Source organism: Pyrus communis, chromosome 13 (assembly GCF_041283825.1).
Source record: "Pyrus communis isolate YQ-2024b chromosome 13, ASM4128382v1, whole genome shotgun sequence".
NCBI classification, from domain to species: Eukaryota; Viridiplantae; Streptophyta; class Magnoliopsida; order Rosales; family Rosaceae; genus Pyrus; species Pyrus communis.
Genome location: NC_142577.1, coordinates 30,660,495 through 30,682,975, shown reverse-complemented (window position 1 = coordinate 30,682,975; position 22,481 = coordinate 30,660,495). Strand labels below are relative to the sequence as shown.

The following is a 22,481-nucleotide window of genomic DNA, read 5'->3' as shown; positions in this document are numbered from 1 at the left end:
AACATATATTTAGGTGTTAAGCACATTTGGCTTATTATTCACTTTTTATATGAAATGAAGCGCCACATATAATTTTAGCTTTTAAAACATATATTTAGGTGTTAAGCACATTTGGCTTATTATTCACTTTTTATATGAAATGAAGCGCCACATATATATATATATATATATATATATATATTATACATATGGCCCACACTTGTCCTCTTCTTCTTGGACAGCTGGAGGTGATTTTTGGAATTGCAGCGTATGTCCGTTGCCCATGCCCAGGCTTTTGCCTACTATAGACTGGAGAGTCTGGAGAAGATAAGATATGTGCATGTGCCATGCAATGCATAGTAATATTATTGTTGATACAGGGCCATGCCTTCAAAATAAACGAGAAAAAGGAAAGAAAGAGAAATAATAGGAGCCATGCATGCATATTTCTTTGCTCAATGAATAAGTGAGTCAGTACTTGCAGCAGTGAATTGTCTCTCTGTCCTTTCTTCCCACACGATCGACGACAATTAATCCTTAACTTCACATAATTTTCTTGCCATTCTAATTCATAATTTTTTATGCGTTTACTAGCTAATACATGAAATACAAAAGTATGTGAATTTCACATGACAATTTATTGTTCAATACATGAAAACCCATGAATTAGATTGATTGGGGCTAGTGATTTCATACACATTCATGTATTTCCAAAGTTTTCAATTCCCCGATATTTAGAGACATATAACTCATCATATTATTAAATATGATCTCGTTTAAAAGTGTTTATGTTTTTTTTTTTTTTTTTTTGTTAAACGATAGATTTGTAGATTAGATGTTAGATTAGGAAGCCGACAAGGTTCGAACACACATCATGGTGCAAGGGCAACTTTCTCTTCACTATTGTGGTAGAGGGCCGCTTACGAAAATGCTTTTAAAATAACTGAAAACACTTTTGGTGAAATTAATTTTGGATTCCAAAGCACTTTAAATGATTTTTGGATGAAGCACCATGATATGTTCTTCTTGCAGGAAGCACTTAAATGCTATTTCAGGATCTACTTGGATTTTTAAAGATTTGTTTCAAAAATATTTTTATTAACATTGCTTTAAGTAATTTTAAAAACACTTTCAAACTAGCTTTCTACATAGAATCAATAATTTGATTAGTTTTTGTGTATCTAAAAAGAAAGAAAGAAAACATTTTTTTAAGCACAACACAGGAATGTTAAGAAACAAGAGGACGCAGTGATGAAAGAACCCCGGTCGAAACAGGGTGGTTTAGTTGATTAGCAAAACCAACCCCAATATATAGAAGGTTTAATAATCGATCTCATTACACACAAGCACAGTCCACAGATTCATCACTTAATCGATCTCATTACACACAAGCACAGTCCACAGATTCATCACTTCCACACAGATTCCAAAATATTATATGCAACAAAATTAGCATCGTTTAGCGCACATGCATCAACGGCGTAAGCCACGGCATTGTCCTCCATTGAAGCCCTGATTTGCAGGTGTTTACGCAGTTGCTTGTGAAAAAGCATACTGCCTTGAACTTGCTGCTCTGAGACTATCACGTCCTTTTTCTCGACTGGCTTGTTTGACGTAGCTAGCAATCCTTCCCTCAACAGCCATTGGGCCCATTTTTGCCAAATTCAAACTCATTATACTACTTCAATCTTTAGATTAAAATCATATTAATTAAGAAAAGAGACGTGTCTGCTTTATGGAAGGCTAAAAATGCTTTCTGACAACAAAAGATGATTCTAATTACGTTTGACATAAATTAGAAAAATACTTTTTGAGTCATGGAAGCATGGACGGAGCCAGAAACATTTTCTAGTGGGGGCAACTTTGAATCATGAAATTAAATTGAAAATTTGATAAAATGTTATCAACTTATCATCCAACTACATGATTATGGAGAAGTGGTGTTAGAACGCTAAAATTGTAAACCATTAGCTTACATGACTAGGAAGGATGAGAGGGTATGAAAACTATATATAAAACGTAAGCGGATAATTTATATTTTTAGTTGGAGCAATTTTCCATCGCAAAAGGAGTTGAGTGGGGCAGCTACCCCCAGTGGAAATATGCGGCCTCCGTCCATGCGTGGATGTACTTCATTTTTAATAAATTTTTTTTTTTTTTGGTTGAACATTTTTTAATAAATGTTTGTACATATTTATACTGATAATGGCCAAAAGCATGACGAGGATGAAGGCAGCTGAAACAAGACGCATTGACAGCTCCATGTTTGATCTGTGTGTGTTATGTGCGTGTGTCCTTGTGTATGAATTAGAGATCAGATTTTGCTGATGCAGACAACTACAATCATGCATAGCTTATTATATAGAGAAACAAGATCCATCTCCGAAAACGGAGCTTAGCTCCATATCCAAAATAAGCAGTTGCAAATTCCAGCTTAAAAGGCACCGTAAACCATCTTTCTATTTTTGTTAACTAAGTTTTGGCTTCATAATTTAGATTACTGAAACCTAATTACAATTTTCATATACGTATCACCTTTTTAACAAGTTTATACAGTTAAGATTTCAAACTTAGGGTTGGTTAGAAACTTAGAATTATAATATTGATAAATATAAGTTCTTACAAAAGCATACTATAGCAATACCACACGTATTATTAGGGGTGGATTCGGTTCCGTTCGGTTCGGTTTTTTTGCCAAAACCGAAAACCGAACCGAAATTACTGTTTGGTTCGGTTCGGTTCGGTTTGTGTTCGGTTCGGTTTCGGCCCAGTTCGGTTTTTTTTTTTTTTTCCAAGTAGCTAAAAAAAATTGTATGAAAACAACATTTTGTAATAAGTCCCATTTCAACATAATCGTCTAAATAAGCATTCCAAATTTCTAATATAATCAAAGACAATGAAAATAAACATTCAATTCAAAGTTCAATTATAATCAAGTGTTCCAAAGTCCAAAGTTAAATAAACATCAAAGTTCAAATCTTCCAAAGTCCAAACTTAAAATAAACATCAAAGTTCAAGTTTTCCACATCTAAAATAAACATTCCAAAATTCAAGTCTTCCACACCTAAAATAGCATTCTTTATGTGTTGAAGTGATTTTGGAATGTGCCCCACATCTGTCTTCGTAGTCTTATGACTTTTATCCCTCAAAACTCTTCTTATGCCTTAATGGTATGAGAGTGATCCACCTACTTTTTCAATGATAATTTGCTTGCTAACGCTTGGGTGGCTTAGGGGGGAACATATCACCTTTTTTTGAACTTCCACTTGCCATTCTACATACAAATAATAAAAGAAAAGATACTAATTAAAATGTTATTTAAAATAATCTAACAAAATCAAATGCAATAAATAAAATTACCTTTCTCAACTTCTTTACAAAACTCCATCTCCTCGATGGTTGGCTCATGATGTAATGCAACATGAATGGATCTAAGTCAATTTTGAGTACATATCAAAGCCTCCACCATTTTTGGACTTAAAGAACTACGATATGGATCAATTATCCGTCCACTTGTACTAAAGGAGGATTCCGAAGCAATGGTTAATACGGGAATAACTAAGATCTCTCTTGCAACACGTGCCAAAATAGGGTACTTAGAAACCCCATTCACTCTCCACCAATTCAATACACCAAAATTCTCCTCTTCTTCTCCTTCATTAGGATCGGAAAGATACTTGTCAACATCATTATGCACAACCCGGGCTCTCTTTGCTCTTCTCATTTCACTTTTTTCTTTCAACTTTCTTTCTATTTCGGTCATGCTTGATGAAGAGTCTCCACTTGTCGTTTGAGAACTACCACCACCACTTATACTTTGTTGTGTACTCAAAGACATATTTTCATGAATCTTGTAAAGATCAATCAATAAGTCATTCACCCCATTTGTGGCACTTTCAACCTTTTCTTCATCCTCACCAAATTATATCTCAAAATAATCAACAACTTTCTCTAATTTGTGGCGAGGATCAAGCACAAGTGCTATAAAAAGATATTGATTCATGTCCTTAAGTGAACCCCAATACTTGTCATATTTTTCTTGCATCAACTTGGAGATCATAGACAAAAGTTCATCATCTTTGTTTTCATGCAAGAGACTTTTGATCTTAAACAAATCACCAAAAGTAGTATGAACGGTTGGAGTATTAGAACAACATACTTTTAAAGTGACTTCATAAAAAGGTCTCAAAAATGTTGCATTGCAATATCCCCGCCTCACTCCAATCATCCATCGAAGGTGTCCCCTCCCTCATATTATCATGATTGTCTTTAACAAAGTACGGAAGGTAATGACCATCATCTACTTTTAATCTATCAAAAGCCATCTTAAACTTTAAAGCCGATTCCAACATTAAAAATGTGGAATTCCACCTAGTAAGGACATCCAAAATCACAAGCCCTTTGCTCTCTATTCTCACTTTCTCAACACACCTTTTAAAGTTTTCCAACCTTTGAGGGGAAGATCTTACGTACCTAACCGCATTACGAATGCTTTGTATAGCCGTATTCAACAATTTTATCCCATCATTCACAACCAAATTGAGGATATGAGCAACACACCTCATATGAAAATATTTTCCATCATGCAAGAGTGCATTAGGAATCCCCCACCCACTTATTCGGTGCACCAAGTCCCTTAAACCGGAATCATTTGCGGAAGCATTGTCAACCGTAATGGTTAACACCTTCTCTATACCCCACTCCACTAAACATTCCTCCAAAAGTTGAGCGATGGATTATCCTTTATGATTTGGAATGACACAAAAATTCAAAATCTTTTTATGTAACATCCAGTCATCATCAATAAAATGGGCGGTGAGAACCATATAATTGGTTTGTTGAATAGAAGTCCATGTGTCCGTGTGTCCGTTGTTAGACACACCCTAAATGTCTTCAATTGACTCTTCAATTTATCCTCTTCGGAATAAAACAAGCTAAGTACATCCTTAGCAATTGTCTTACGACTAGGCACTCTCCACATAGGATATACTTGCATGCAAAAACGGCGAAAACCTTCTCCTTCAACAAAAGTAAAAGGCAACTCATCTATAATTATCATCTCAACATAAGTCTTAGTTACTTCCTCTTGAGAAAAACCTATAGCTTCCAACTTATCTTTCGTGCCGGCAAAGGTTAAGATCTTTTGCCTATTTACGGCAAATATTTCCTTATTAGGACCGTAGCTTCTACATCTTGCTATATGGTTTCTTAAATTAGTTGTACCATTTTTATCTGGGTCGGCCATATATGATTGAGCGCAATACTTGCACAACCCCTTAACTCTACCACCCTCAATTTTTCTTTCAAAGTGCTCCCAAATTGTAGACCTTTCATGACTTTTTAATGATTCCAAAAGAGCTTCTTCTTTACTTACTTGGTCACTTTGGTCACCTTCTTTTGGAGTTGCATCGGCGGGATTTCCGGATCCACCAAGAGAACTAGGAGTTTGTCGAGGTGCCGCCATGGTGTTTTGAGGCGGAGTTGATTCACCAATGTCCATCTAAAATAAGAGAATCATACAATTAATTTTTCAAATAAGAGATTCATTACAATTAATGAATTAATTATTAAACACAAGGGCAAAAGTACTAGAAAGATATGACTACTTACTTCCGATGGTATACTCAAAGATGAGTTTGTTTGATCATGAGGGCTATTTGATTTTGATCGCATTGAGTTTGAACTTGAGCTTGAGGCCCTTGGGACCTTTGACGCCTTTGACTTCATCTAATTCACACAAAACAATAAGAGGATAGTAGTTAGTACTACAAACTTATACAAAAGTAAATATTAATCAAAACTGGCAAGCACATTAGTAGAAAACTAGCAAGCACATTATTAAATTTAAGTCATAAACAAAACCTTAACAGTCACTATGAGTTTGTTATTCTTACGCAACTTATGTCCACAAAACCAACACACTAGTTTTGAAACAATAAACATGTATTCAATGTCCTACTCGGCCAAACAATAAGCTCGGATTTCTCAAGAAAACAATTACCAGCAACCAAAACAGCTTTGATCAGTGATAAACCACTACCAGTTGAAAACTAATTTGAACTAATTTGCATGTATTCAACTTGAATACAATTCTGTTTTGAACAGTTTTGGCCATTGCTGTTTTGGCCGAGCTTATCGTTTTCAACTTAGTTTAATCTATACAACTTGAAAAACGGCAAAAACTTTCTCCATTGAATTGTATTCAACTTGAAAAATTAGTTTTGATTAGTGATAAACCACTGCCAAAACATTTTTGAAAACTAGTTTTGATTGGTAATTTCAAGTTGAATACATGCAAATTTGGATGGGATCACTCAATTAGTTCTGATCAGCGGCCAAAATTGCCACTTTGATTACCTGCCAAATTGCCAATCAAACAGACACCATCCTATTCCTAAGCAACCTCTCACAGTGAGAGCTCTCACTCTCAGTCCTCCATGGCTCAGATCAGTCCATGTACTTTTCAGTCTCCAACTTAAACATATACACATACACTTAAATATTATAGCACTTCTTCACAGATTCTTGGATTGTGAATAAACCCTCCAACTCACATTAAGAAATTGAAAGGCTTGACAAGCCCCAATTTTCACAACAAAATGAACACATAGATCACTTTGTTAATCATGGATTTAATTTTTCCGCACATTTTGATCCCAACAAGTAATTAGCCATTTTTAAATATATTGGGTAATATTCACCAAAATTCAATACAATCATGTATTTAAAAAAAAAAATGGAAGAAAACCCCTAATTTTAAACAAATTGAATGAAGACATGAATTGGGGGAAACAGATGGGTTTCAATCGAAGTTTTCAAACAAGAAATAATAGAGAATTTTTGAAGCACCTGAGTCACTTCCAATGCTAACTCGCCCACTGCCAATTGCTGATGAGAGAAATAATAGAGACCTGAGTCACTTCCCGTGCTCTGACCTGTTTAAGACTCGAGCTTTAGAGGTTTGGTTTGAATGTAGAGCAGAAAATTAAACATGAGACTAACCTTTTGCTATGAGTGAGAATGGTCACCACCGCTGGCGCTAGCTGGGAATGAAAATGGTCACGGTGAGAGCTTGAGAGAGGATGAATTGGGAATGAGAATGGTCACAGTGAGAGCTTGAGAGAGAATGAGATTGACAGAGTCTGAGAGAGAGATGAGGCTATACAAATTGGGAAAACAGGCGAGCGAGACCGAGAGACTGAGAGAGGATGAAGAAGACCCTAGGTTTAGGTTACACTCGAGGTAAAACGGTGGCGTTTTAGAATTAGGATTGTTAATTAATAAATAAGCATAAAACGACGTCATTTTGAAGACTTCGGTTCGGTTCAACAGATTCGGTTTGGTTTTTTTTTTCGGTTCGATTTTTTCAGCCTCGGTCTGGTTTTCGGTCCGGTTTTATTTGATTTACGGTTTTTCCAACCCACCCCTACGTATTATGTAAGAAATGAGAGAAAAATGTGAAAGTGTTCTAAGAAAAAACATATACGACAATAGGCAAATAAAACTAGAAAAATGGTTCGTTTGCATTCTCCGATAATTATCCTGCACTCTTCCTAAATTAAAAGTCAATAAATGAAAGAGAAGTCTCTGATGACTATCTAGAATATTAATAACAATCTCGAAGAAAGACATATAGGATAATAGGCGATTAAAATAGGCAAGGTGTGATGAAAACACTATACAAGACATAAGAATAATGATCCATGCTAGGTCATTCAATTTATTAGCAAAAGCAACCCTATGGATACAAGATCATATCAATCCATTTCATTACACAAGCACAGTCCCTACACAGATTACATTTCTTTTTAACAAATTAATTAGCACTTTTTGTTGCACATGCATCTACGGCGAAAGCCCTGACATTTCCCTCCAGTGAATTTCTCCATTTTGCAGGTGTTTTTACAGTTGGTAGACGAAAAGCACAACCCCTTGAACTTGCCACTCGCAGCCTCGCAGGTTCTTTCCTTAACTGCCTTGCCTGACTTGCTCCTTGCCTCAACACCCATTGGCCCCATCTCTGTTAAATCCAATTACATTAAATATAAAGATCAATTTTTTTTGGTCAAACAAGATACTTTATTAAAAACATCATAAGAAATTAATTATTAAAAAGATGTATAATTACCGGTAGCAGCGAAAAGCATAACAAGAACGAATGCGGCTGAAACAAGATGCATTGAACGCTCCATTTGAATATGTGTCTATGTGAGTGTGTGCTTGTGTATGATAAGAGAAATCTCAGACGCTGATGCAAAGAACAATAACCATGCAAGGGTTATTATATAGAGGAATGAGACAAATTAAAGAGGATTGGTCTCCGTAAAGAGAGGTAGCCATACCCAAAATAAAAAGTTGAAATATAAAAAGTTGAAATTTTCAGCTTAATTGGCACCATACAGCAAATTTCTATCTTTGTTGACTAAGCTCTCCGCCCTACATTTTTCTATGCGCATTAAGGTTTCTTTTTTAAGCACGTTTAACTTTTGGTTTTAAAATAATACTTGGGTATTAAGCACATTTGGCTTATTATTCACGTTTTCATATGTGAATGAAGGGCCATATATATTATACACATCTCGCTTAAACAGACCATAATCCTTATGACAAAATGATTGTTTTTTAACACAAGTTTTATTGTTAAGGGGCAATTTGATCCAGGTCCAAAGAATTCACCAGTTTTCAGATTGGGTCCAATTTTATTTGATTTTTTATTACACCTAATTTGCCCCTTGAAAATAAAAAATATTTAAATTCTTTATTTTTGAATTTAAAATTTTAAAAATTTGAAGCTTCAAATACCTTTATCTACCCGTTTTCTAATTAAAAATAGTTTAAAAACACATTACAACCAATCTTATAAGTTTATGAAAAATTAAAAGAAACGTTGTCGAGGTACATAAAAAATTTGTGATGTAGGTAGATAATATTAATTAATCTATGATATAGGTAGACTATGAATAAAAGCCTATCGTATAGATAGATAACACAAAATAATATGTGATATATAGATAGACTAATGAGCAAAAACATATCGTATAGGTAGATAACACAATTAATTTGAGATAGAAAAATTTGTGATATATAGGTAGATAAAATACAATTAATCTATAACACAGGTAGAATAAACAAAATATACAAATAAATTCATTACAAAAATATATAATACAGGTAGATAAACAAAGCAATGCATTTCCTATGAAGGTTGAAAAGAAAAATATGTATAATCCAAGTTCAAACTAAAAATTAGGAAGAAATTAATAGTGCACGCATGAAACTCATTTTCATGGCAATGTTCCCAATCAAAATGACCTAACTAGTGCTATTGTGGGAGGACCTAGTGGGGATGAAAAGTAGGAAGATGCAAGATTTGATGCTACAAAACCAAAACCAACCACGTACATCAACCCACCTTTTGTTGGTGTATTCGCATACTTCAAAGCTCTATACCACCGAAAAAAATTAGAAATTGTTACCTTGTATTTCAAAAAGGAGGAAGAAATCATAAGAGCTTGAAAGAAGAAGAATGAACAAGAAGGAAGGGGATCGGAGAACACAGCACAAATTGTATACGGGAGTTATGGAAGAAGAGATATACTTTAAAACAAATTCTACAAGTAGGGGATTATTTAAAGATAAATAATCAATTATACTACTTTATACCTATAAAGCAGATATATTCTACTTACTCTATATAAAGACAAAATTATTTTCTACGTCTACCTATGTATTAGGTATATAAACAAAATAAATAAAGTGCATTTGCTATAACGTTTTTACTTATAAAAAGAAAAGTTCATATAAACAAACAAAAAACTAAGAAAGAAATTAATAGTGAGAGCCTACAATTTTATATACACGTCAACACCCACGGTTATGGTTTAGGAGGCTTTCTTCCTAGCCCTGTGGATAAATGTTCCAACATGAACACACATGGTTATGGGTTCCAAGGAGGAAGAAGATCACCACGCATAAAAAATAATACTGTTTGTAGGGGAGTTATGAGGAAGAAGAGATAATATTATTTCAAACTAATCCTACAATTATGAGATTACTTTAATGATAAATAATCAATTATAATTAATTTTATAATACAAGTAAATCTAGAATTAAAAGATAATGTTAATAGAGGGGTAATTTTGACAAAAAATGATAATAAAATGACGTGGACAATGAGTCACTGGACTTAAACCAATAATTAAATAAAATTGGACTATATCTAATAATTGCTTACAAATTTGGACTTATTTCAAGTTTCCCCTATTGTTAAATTGGTTGACAAATATAGAAGTTACATAATGAATGTTAAAGTAGAATGGTTGAGGAAATGATGATTAATTATACATCAACGTAGGGCATTACAATTAAAGACATAAATATAGAAGTTACATAGTATGACATACTCTATAAAGTAACTCACGACGATGGTGCTTTAAAAAACAAGAACATTAAGTAACAGGGATACGATATTAACAACCAAATTATGAATTGGGTCATTAATTTATTCTAGCTTGTTCCACAGTAGTACCAAAGTGCGTACGCCCATGCTCCCACCAATAACTAAGTGATAATTGATCAGCTCATCACTAGCTTTATTAGCTAGCTAATTAACTAGGATTAGTGCAAAAGCATCCACAGCGTGAGCCACGGCACCCGCCTCCCGGGAAGCCCTCAGTTTGGCAAACAGCAGCACAGTTACTTTTAGTCTTTTACTCACGCATGCTCCCTTGTAGCGGTTACTCTAAGACTCGCTCTTACCCTCAGCAACCATTGTCCCTTTAAACAATTATTCCAAACATAATATGGTTAATATACATGCTTAAAATCCTAATTGCATACATTAACGATGAAGTTAATTAAGCGATCGAGTGAGAAGAAGTATTACCGGTGGCCACCAAAATCAACAGGTAGACGCAAGTAGTTGGGAGAAAACGCATGGACCATCTTTTATGTATTTGTAACAAGTTTACAATTGAGACTTCAAACTTAGGGTAACTTAGCATGATGTTATTGATATATATAAGCTCTTATAATTCGTACTATAGCAATACATCAGGGACAAAGTCGGAGATTTATATGAATCGGGACATCCTAAAAAATAAAGTCACAAATTAAAAAGCTTCATAATTAACTAACACAACACATATATTAATCCATAAAATATTTCATACAACAACATATTACAATATCTCACAACGCATTTAAGTTTTGAAAGCATTGCATAAAAATTTCATTACCAATACCATCAAATATCTCTTCCTATAAAAATAACCATGTTATCATTCATCCATTAAGTTTCTTACGATTTCTCAATTGATCCTTTATAAATTTCATAGCCGAAAATGCCCTATCACGTGAAATTATAATATGCAACATTACAATTTTTTCACAAAAAGATGAGTTAGAGGCTTAGAGCATCAGCCCCTTGGGCCGAAGGTGGCTCCGTTCTTGGCAATACCACACATACTATGCAGAAAAGTGAGAAAAATATGAAAATGTTTTAAGAAAAAAAAAATGGAAGAGTCTTTTAAAATGTTATCAATAAAATATTAGTCTTTAAGGACTATTTCTTCTAAAATAAATAAAAAGTAGACAATTAAGTCTTTGCTTAGCAATTTCGAACCTTTTCCTAATTTTTTCTTGTGCATCAATCTCACCTTGTCTTACATATATTACTACTAGTTTAAAAGTCAAAAGAACTTAATACAACAGACGGTGTGGATAGAAAAGTACATCTGAGATCGACAAATGCGACTTAAATAATCTTTGTGACACAAATAAAAGTAATGTGTTGAATCCAAGTACACTAAGTGAAAATTTTCAACAAAATGCCTTGTCAAAAAGGGAAAAAAATTTATTGTTATTAGCATTTGTTTAATTATCTATTACTCTTTCTTAATTGAAAGTCAATAAACAAAAGAAGAGTCTGTGGTGACCATCTGGAATGTTAATAATAACCCTGAAGAAAAACATATAGGATAATAAACGATTAAAAGTACGTAAGGCGTGGCGGAAATACTACACTAGACACATGAATAACAATCCATGTAGGGTCATTCAATTTATTAGCAAAAGCAACCATGTGGATACAAGGTCATATCAATCCATCACATTACACAAGCACAGTCTCTACACATATTACAATTCTTTTTAACAAATTTATTAGCACTTTTTGGTGCACATGCATGTACGGGTCAAGCCACTACATTTGCCTCTAGTGAATTGCTCCTTTATGCAAGTGTGTTTACAATTGTTAGATGAAAAGCACAACCCCTTAAACAAGGTGCTCGGAACCTCGCAGATCTTTCCCTCAACTGCCTTGCTTAACTCAGTCCTTGCCACAACATTTATTGGCCCCATCTCTAAAGATCAATTTTTTTGTTGAATAAGATGCTATATTCGAAACATCATAACAAATTAATTATTAAAAAGAGGTATAATTACTGGTAGCAGCCAAAAGCAGGACAAGAACAAAGGCAATTGAAACAAGACGCATTGAACGCTCCATTGGAATCTGTGTGTATGTGAGCGTGTGCTTGATCCATATGTTTCTATGTGTGTGCTTTTGTATGATAAGAGAGATGTCAGATGCTAATGCAAAGAACAATAACCATGCAAGGTTTTTTATATAGGGATCTAGCGTAGATTAAAGAGATCGGTCTCCGTAAAGCGAGGTAGCTCCATACCCAAAATACAAGGTTGAAATTTCCAACTTAAGAGGCACCATAAAAACAATTTCTATTTTTGATGACAAAGTTCTCAGCCATACATTTTTCTATCTATACTAGGGTTTCTTTTTCAAGTATATATTACTTTTGCTTTTAAAAGAATATTTGGGTTATAAGCACATTTTTATATGTAAATGAAGCGGCATATATATATCTCACGTAAAAGACCATATTTGTTATAACAATATAATTGTTTTTTACACAAGTTTTAGTTTGTCTGTACCAAATTAATCTAAATTATATAGATCAGGATTTGCACATTAGGTGTAGACGAAGATTACGTTGCTGTAGGTAACGTGGCTAAACCTAATAAAAATGTTAAAGAAAAACCTTGAAGAAATGATGATTAATTGTATTTCGTAGGGCAAACAAAGACTTTAAATTTGTCGACAAATAAGAAGTTGCGCAGTATGACATACTGTACAAAGTAACTCATGATGGTGATACTTAACCAACAGTGAATTATTTCAGCTAGTTCCACACTAGCACCAAAGTACATGCGTCCATGCACCCACTAATAATTAAGTGAAAAGTGACCAGCTCATCACTAGCTTAATTAATTAGATAATTAACAATTTTTTTGTGCAAAAGCATCTGCGGCATAAACCCAAGAACTACCACCAGTAAAGCCCTTAGTTTGGCAAACAACTGCAAAGTTACTTTTACTCATGCAAGTTCCATTGAAGCGGTTAGTCTTGAGATTCGCAGGTTCTACCTTCAGCAACTTTTGCTCCTTTAGACAATTATTCCAAACAAAATAAGGTTACAATGCATGCTTATAATCGTTTATAAGACATACATACATACATATATATATATATATATGTATGTATGTATCGTTAAGATCTTATAAATTCATACCATAGCAATACATCAGGGACGAAGTCTGAGATCTATATGACTCAGGATATCTTAAAAAACAAAGTCATAAATTAAAAGGCTTAAAAATTAACTAACGAAGGACATATATTAATCCATATTTATTTCATACAACATATTACAATATTTCACAATGTATTTTAAGTTTTGAAAGCGTTGCATAAATTTTTTATTACCAATACCTTCAAATATCTCTTCCTATAAAAATAATTATGTTATCATTCATCCATTAATTTTCTTACGATTTCTCAATTGATCTTTTAAAAATTTCATAGCCTAAAATGCTCTATCACGTTAAATTATAATATGCAATATGTATGATTTGTTTCACAAAAAACTGAGTTAGGGCATCAGCCCCTTGGGCCAAAGGTGGCTCCATTCTTAGCAATACCCCACATACTATGCAGAAAAATGAGAGAAAAATATGAAAGTGTTTTAAGAAAAAAAAAATGTGGAAGAGTCTTTTAAAATGTTAATTATCAAGAAAATATTAATCTTTAAGGACTATTTCTTCTAAAATAAAATAAAATAAAAATAAACAATTAAGTCTTTGCTTAAAAGTTGCTTAAGCAATTTCGAACCTTTTCCTAATTTTTTCTTCTTCTTGTGCATTAACCTCACGTTGTCTTACATATATTACAACTGGTTTAAAGGTCAAAAGAACTTAATACAATAGAAGGTGTGGATAGAAAAGTACATCCGACATCGACAATGCAACTTAAATAATCTTTGTGACACAAATAAAAGTAATGTGTTGAATCCAAGCACACTAAGTGAAAATTTTCAACAACATGCCTTGTCAAAATGAAAAAAAAAATTGTTATTAGCATTTAACGATAATTATCTATCACTCTTTCTTAATTGAAAGTCAATAAACAAAAGAAGAGTTTGTGGTGATTATTTGGAATGTTAATTATAACCCTGAAGAAAAACATACAGGATAATAGGCAATTAAAAGTATGTAAGGCGCGGTAAAAACACTACACCAGACATATGAATAATGATCCATGCAGGGTCATTCAATTTATTAGCAAAAGCAACCATGTGGATACAGGACCATATCAATCCATCGCATTACACAAGCACGGTCTCTACACAAATTACGTTTCTTTTTAACAAATTAATTAGCACTTTTTGGTGCACTTGCATGTACGGGTCAAGCCACTACATTTGCCTATGGTGAATTGTTCATTTCTGCAGGTGTGTTTACAGTTGTTAGACGAAAAGCACAACCCTTTAAACAAGGTGCTTGGAACCTCACACATATTTCCCTCAACTGCCTTGCTTGACTCAGTCCTTGCCTCAACACTCATTGGCCCCATCTCTAAAGATCAAATTTTGTTTGTTAAAAAAAATGCTTTATTCGAAACATCACAAAAAATTAATGATTAAATAGAGGTATAATCACCGGTAGCTAGCGGCCAAAAGCAGGACAAGAACGAAGGTGGCTGAAATAAGACGCATTGAACGCTCCATTTGAATTTGTGTGTATGTGAGTGTGTGCTTAAACTGTGTGTTTCCATGTGTGATAAGAGAGATCTCAGACGCTGATGCAAAGAACAATATCCATGGAAGACTTTTTATATAGGGATCTAGCGCAGCTTAATGAGGATCGGTCTACGTAAAGCAAGGTTGCTCCAAACCCAAAATACAAAGTTGAAATTTCCAACCTAAAAGGCACCGTAAACAAAATTTCTATTTTTGATGACTAAGTTCTCCGACATACATTTTTCTATGCTTATTAGGGTTTCTTTTTCAAGCATATTTAACTTTTTCTTTTAAAAAAAATATTTGGATTTTAAGCAAATGAAGCGGTATATCTCACATAAAAGACCATAGTTCTTATCATGATTTGCACATTAGGTAGACGAAGATTCCGTTGCTTTAGGTAATGTGGTTAAGCCTAATAAAAATGTTAAAGTAGAACCTTGAGGAAATGATGATTAATTGTATTTTGTAGGGCATTACAAGGAATTAAATTTGTTGATAAATAAGAAGTTACGTAGTACAACATACTGTACAAAGTAATTCATGACGGTGATATTTAATAAACAAAAACATTATCTGTTCATCGTACATCTTGCGGTCAGTTTTTATTAAGTACGGTTTATGTTTATTTTTAAATAAAAATATTTAAAATTATTCCTGATCGTATGATGTACGATGAACGGACACGAAAAACCATAACAAAGATACGATATTAATTAATAACCCAACAGTGCATTATTCCAGCTAGTTCCACACTAGCACCGAACTACATGCGTCCATGCACCCACTAATAATTAAGTGATAAGTGATCAGCCCATCACTAGCTTAATTAATTAGCCAATTAACTATTTTTTGTGCAAAAGTATCTGCGGCGTAAAGCCAAGAACCAGCCACTAGGGAAGCCCTTAGTTTGGCAAACAACTGCACAATTACTTTTACTCACGCAAGTTCCATTGACGCGGTTACTCTGAAACTCACAGGTCCTACCCTCAGCAACTGTCGTCCCTTTAAACAATTATTTCAAACAAAATAAGGTTGCTATGCATGCTTATAATCGTAATAATGTATATATATTAACGATGAAGATAGTTAACAGGATCGAGCAAGAAGAAATACTACCGCCGGCAACCAAAAGCAGCAGGTAGAAGCAGATAGTTGGGAGAAAACGCATGGAACTCTCTTTATGTATATATTGACACCTAAGATTTCGAACTTAGGGTAACCTAGAATGACACCATTGATATATATATATATATATATATATATATGCTCTTATAAACTCAAACAATAGTAATATATTAGGGACGAAGTCTGAGATCTATATGAATCGGGACATCCTAAAAAATAAAGTCATACATTAAAAAGCTTAAGAATTACAATATCACACAACGCATTTTTAAGTTTTGAAAGCATTGCATAACAATTTTATTACCAATACCATCAAATACCGGTTCCTATAAAAATTACAATGTTATCATTCATCCATTAATTTTTTTACGATTTCTCAATTGATCATTTATAAATTTTATAACCGAAAATGCTCTATTATGTGAAATTATAATATGCAATAAGTACAATTATTGCATCAGCCTCTTGGGCCCAAGGTGGCTCCGTTCCTGGCAATACCATACATACTATGCAGAAAAGTGAGGGAAAAATACTAAAGTGTTTTAAGAAAAAAAAATGTGGAAGAGTCTTTTAAAATATTATCAAGAAAATATCAATCCTTAATGACAATTTCCTCTAAAATAAAAAAAATAATAAAAATAAACAATTAAGTCTATCCTAAAAAGTTGCTTAAGAAATTTCGAACCTTTTCCTAATTTTTTTTTCTCGTGCATCAACCTCACCTTGTTTTACATTTATTACCACTGGTTTAAAAGTCAAAAGAACTTAATACAACAGAAGGTGTGGATATAAAAGTACATCTGAAATCGACAATTAATGCGACTTAAATAATCTTTGTGACATAAATTAAAGTAATGTGTTGAATCCAAGTACACTAAGTGAAATTTTTAAACAAAATCCCTTCTCAAAACGGAAAAAAAAAATTGTTATTAGCATTTGACAATAATTATCTATCACTATATCTTAATTGAAAGTCAATAAACAAAAGAAGAGTATATGGTGACTATCTGGAATGTTAATAATAACCCTAAAGAAAAACATACAGGATAATAGGCGATTAAAAGTACGTAAGGCACGGTGAAAACACTAAACTAGACATATGAATAATGATCCATGCAGGGTCATTCAATTTATTAGCAAAAGCAACCATGTGGATACAAGGTCATATCAATCCATAGCATTACACAAGCACAGTCTCTACACAGATTACGTTTCTTTTTTAACAAATTAATTAACACTTTTTGGTGCACATGCATGTACGGGTCAAGCCACTACATTTTCCTCTGGTGAATTGCTCCTTTCTGCAAGTGTGTTTACAATTGTTAGAGGAAAAGCACAACCCCTTGAACAAGGTGCTCGGAATCTCGCAGATCTTTCCCTCAACTACCTTGCTTGACTCAGTCCTTGCCTCAACACTCATTGGCCCCATCTCTAAAGATCAAATATTTTTGTTGAATAAGATGCTTTATTCAAAACATCATAAAAATTTAATTATTAAAAAAAGGTATAATTACCGGTAGTGGCCAAAAGCAGAACAACAATGAAGGCAGCAGAAACAAGACGCATTGAACGCTCCATTTGAATATGCGTGTATGTGAGTATGTGCTTGATCCGCGTGTTTCTCTGTGTGTGCTTGTGTGTGATAAGAGAGATCTAAGACGCTGATGGAAAGAACAATAACCATGAAAGGCTTTTTATATAGGGGTCTAGCGCATATTAAAAAGGATCTGTTTCCGTAAAGCGAGGTAGCTCCATACCCAAAATACAAAGTTGAAATTTCCAACTTAAGAGGCACCATAAACAAAATTTCTATTTTTGATGACTAAGTTTTCCGCCATACATTTTTCTATACATATTAGGGTTTCTTTTTCAAGCACATTTAACTTTTGCTTTTAAAAGAATATTTGGGTTTTAAGCACATTTGACTTATTATTCACATTTTTATATGTAAATGAAGCGGCATATATATATCTCACATAAAAGACCATATTTCTTACAACCATGTATGTTTTCTACACAAGTTTTGGTCTGTCTGTATCAAATTAATCTAAATTATATAGATCAGGATTTGCACATTAGGTGTAGATGAAGATTACGTTGTTTTAGGTAACGTGGCTAAGCCTAATAAAAAATGAAAACTAATAAAAATGTCTTGAAAACTTTGAGTTTTAACGATAAGGACAAAATAAAGGGTAAAGTGAATAGTACCAGGATTGACTTTTTAATGTAAAAATGCGATTTTTCGTTAAGGTGAACAATACCGAGAGTTTTTCGTTAAAGTTCCCTAATAAAAATGAATATTAAAGTAGAACCTCGAGGAAATGATGATTAATTGTATTTTGCAGGGCATTACAAAGACTTAAATTTGTTGACAAATAAGTAGTTACGTAGTACGACATACGATACAAAGTAACTCACGACGGCGATACTTAACTAATAAGAACATTAAAAACCATAACAGAGATACGATATTAATTAACAACCCAACAGTGAATTATTCCAGCTAGTTACGCACTAGCACCAAAGTACATGCGTCCTTGCACCCATTACGTATTAAGTGATAAGTGATCAGCTCATCACTAGCTTAGTTAATTAGCTATTTAACTATTTATGTGCACAAGCATCTGCGGCGTAAACCCAAGAACCAGCCACCAGTGAAGCCTTTAGTTTGGCAAACAACTGCGAAGTTACTTTTACTCACGCAATTTCCATGGAAGCGGTTACTTTGAGATTCGCAGGTCCTACCCTTAACAACTTCCGTCCCTTTAAACAATTATTCCAAACAAAAAAAGGTTACTATGCATGCTTATAATAGAATAATATATATATTAACGATGAAGTAGGTTAACAAGATTGAGCAAGAAGAAATACTACCGCCGGCGACCAAAAGCAGCAGGAAGAAGCAGATAGTTGGGAGAAAACGCATGGAACGCTTTTTATGTATATATAACAAGTTTACACATAAGATTTCGAACTTAGGGCAACTTAGAATGACACCATTGATATATATCGTTATATATATATATATATATATATATATATAAGCTCTTATAAATTCATACTATAGCAATACATCAGGGACGAAGTCTGAGATCTATATGAATCGGGACATCCTAAAAAATAAAATCATAATTAAAAAGTAAGAATTAACTAACAATGCACATATATTAATCCATAAAATATGTATACATCATATTATAATATCTCACAACGCATTTCTAAGTTTTGAGTGTTGCTTAATAATTTAATTACCAATACCATCAAATATGTATTCCTATAAAATAACCATGTTATCATTAATCTATTAATTTTCTTATCATTTCTCAATTGATCCTTTAAAAATTTCGTAGCCGAAAATACTTTATCACATGAAATTATAATATGCAATATGTACAATTTTTTTCACAAATAACTGAATTAGGGCATCAGCCTTGTTGGGCCTAAGGTGGCTCATTTGTTGGCAATACCACACATACTGTGTAGAAAAGTGAGAGAAAAATATGAAAGTATTTTAAGAGAAAAAATGTGGAAGAGTCTTTTAAAATGTTATCAAGAAAATATCAATCCTTAAGGACAATTTCTTCTAAAATAAAAAATAAACAATTAAGTCTTTGCTTAAAAGTTGCTTAAGCAATTTCGAACCTTTTCCTTTTCCTATTACTACTGGTTTAAAAGTCAAAAGAACATAATACAACAGAAGGTGTGGATAGAAAAGTACATCTGAAATTGACAATGTGACTTAAATAATCTCTATGATACAAATTAAAGTAATGTGTTGAATCCAAGTACACTAAGTGATTTTTTTCAATAAAATGCCTTGTCAAAATGGAAAATAATAATATTGTTATTAGCATTTGATGATAATTATCTATCACTCTTCCTTAATTGAAAGTCAATAAACGAAAGAAGAGTTCATGGTAATTATCTGGAATATTAATAATAACCCTAAAGAAAAACATACAGGATAATAGACGATTAAAAGTACATAAGGTGCAGTGAAAACACTACACTAGACAGATGATTAATGATCCATGCAGGGTCATTCAATTTATTAGCAAAAGCAACCATGTGGCTACAGGGCCATATCAATCCATCGCATTACACAAGCACGATCTCTATACAGATTACATTTCTTTTTAACAAATTAATTAACACTTTTTGGTGCACATGCATGTACGGGTCAAGCCACTACATTTGCCTCTGGTGAATTGCTCCTTTCTGCAGGTGTGTTTACAGTTGTTAGAAGAAAAGCACAACCCCTTGAACAAGGTGCTCAGAACCTTGCAGATCTTTCCCTCAACTGCTTTGCTTGACTCAGTCCTTGCCTTAACACTCATTGGCCCCATCTCTAATGATCAATTTTTTTTTTGTTGAATAAGATGCTTTATTCGAAACATCATAAAAAATTAATGATTAAAAAGAGGTATAATTACCGGTAGCGGCCAAAAGCAGAACAATAACCATGGAAGGCTTTTTATATAGGGCTCTAGCTCATATTAAAGAGGATTGGTCTCCGTAAAGCGAGGTAGCTCCATATCCAAAATACAAAGTTGAAATTTCCAACTTAAGAGGCACGATAAACAAAATTTCTAATTTTGATGACTAAGTTCTCCGCCATACTTTTTTCTATGCATACTAGGGTTTCTTTTTCAAGCACATTTAACTTTTGCTTTTAAAAGAATAGTTGGGTTATAAGCACATTTGACTTATTATTCAAAATTTTATATGTAAATGAAGAGTTGTGTATATATATATATCTCACATAAAAGTCCATATTTCTTATAACAATATAATTGTTTTTTACACAAGTTTTAGTCTGTCTGCACCAAACTAATCTAAATTATATAGATCAAGCTTTGCACATTAGGTGTAGACCAAGATTACGTTGCTTTAGGTAACGTGGCTAAGCCTAATAAAAATGAATGTTAAAGTAGAACCCTGAGGAAATGATGATTAATTGTATTTTGTAGGGCATTACAAAGATTTAAATTTGTGGATAAATAAGAAGTTATGCAGTACGACATATTGTACAAAGTAACCCACAACGGTGATACTTAACAAACATGAACATAAAAAACCATAACAGAGATACTATGTCAGTTAGTCACCCATCAGTGAATTATTCCAACTAGTTCCACACTAGCACCAAAGTACGTGCGTCTATGCATCCACTAATAATTAAGTGATAGTGATAAGTGATCAGCTCATCGCTAGCTTAATTAATTAGTTAATTAACCATTTTTTGTGCAAAAGCATCTGCGGCGTAAACCCAAGAACTAGCCACCAGTGAAGCGGTTACTCCGAGACTTGCAAGTCCTACCCTCAGCAATTGTTGTTCCTTTAAACAATTATTCCAAACAAAATAAGGTTACTATGCATGGTTATAAACGGAATAATATATATATATATATATATATATATATATATATATATATTAACGATGAAGTTAGTTAACAAGATCGAGCAAGAAGAAATACTACCACCGGCCACCAAAAGCAGCAGGAAGAAGCAGATAGTGGGGGAGAAAACGCATGGAACGCTTTTTATGTATATATAACAAGTTTACACTTAAGATTTCGAACTTAGGGTAACTTAGAATGACACTATTGATATATATATATATATATATATATATATATATATATATATATAAGCTCTTATAAAGTCATACTATAGCAATACATGAGAGACGAAGTCTGAGATCGATTTGACTAGGACATCCTAAAAATAGAGTCATAAATTAAAAAGCTTAAGAATTAACTAACAAAGCACATATAATAAACCATAAAATATTTCATACAACATATTATAATATCTCACAACGCATTTTTAAGTTTTGAAAGCGTTGCATAACAATTTCATTACCAATACCATCAAATATCTATTCCTATAAAAATAATCATGTTATCATTCATCCATTAATTTTCTTACGATTTATCAATTGATCATTTAGAAATTTCATAGCCAAAAATACTCGATCCCGTGAAATTATAATATGCAATATATGTAAAACAATTTCACAAAAAACGAAGTTTGGCCGGGCATCAACCCCTTGGGCCCTAGGTGGCTCCGTTCTTAGCAATATTAGACATACTATGCAGAAAAGTGAGAGAAAAATATGAAAGTGTTGTAAGAAGAAAAAAAATGTGGAAGAGTCTATTAAAATGTTATGAAGAAAATATTAATCTTTAAGGACTATTTCTTCTAAAAAAATAAAAGAAAACGATTAAGTCTTTGCTTAAAAGTTGCTTAAGCAATTTCGAACCTTTTTCTAATTTT

The 22,481-nt window shown here is 33.1% G+C and overlaps 3 protein-coding genes across 3 annotated transcripts; all 3 read right to left on the bottom strand.

Annotated features, from left to right (window-relative positions):
- Positions 1-7,667: 7,667 nt before the first annotated feature.
- On the bottom strand, positions 7,668-8,250 carry LOC148692093 (defensin-like protein 2). Its single transcript, XM_088683165.1, has 2 exons — positions 8,108-8,250; positions 7,668-7,999 (listed from the first exon to the last, which is right to left on the bottom strand). The coding sequence occupies exons 1-2, from the start codon at positions 8,169-8,171 to the stop codon at positions 7,800-7,802; spliced, it is 264 nt and encodes an 87-aa protein (XP_088539291.1). The 5' UTR covers positions 8,172-8,250; the 3' UTR covers positions 7,668-7,799.
- A 9,050-nt stretch (positions 8,251-17,300) lies between these two features.
- On the bottom strand, positions 17,301-17,872 carry LOC148692092 (defensin Tk-AMP-D1.1-like). The gene is made up of 2 exons (XM_088683329.1): positions 17,717-17,872; positions 17,301-17,633 (listed from the first exon to the last, which is right to left on the bottom strand). The coding sequence occupies exons 1-2, from the start codon at positions 17,778-17,780 to the stop codon at positions 17,434-17,436; spliced, it is 264 nt and encodes an 87-aa protein (XP_088539455.1). The 5' UTR covers positions 17,781-17,872; the 3' UTR covers positions 17,301-17,433.
- A 938-nt stretch (positions 17,873-18,810) lies between these two features.
- Positions 18,811-19,131, bottom strand: LOC148692091 (defensin Ec-AMP-D1-like). The gene is made up of 2 exons (XM_088683586.1): positions 19,077-19,131; positions 18,811-18,965 (listed from the first exon to the last, which is right to left on the bottom strand). The coding sequence occupies exons 1-2, from the start codon at positions 19,126-19,128 to the stop codon at positions 18,811-18,813; spliced, it is 207 nt and encodes a 68-aa protein (XP_088539712.1). The 5' UTR covers positions 19,129-19,131.
- Between the last annotated feature and the right edge of the window lie 3,350 nt (positions 19,132-22,481).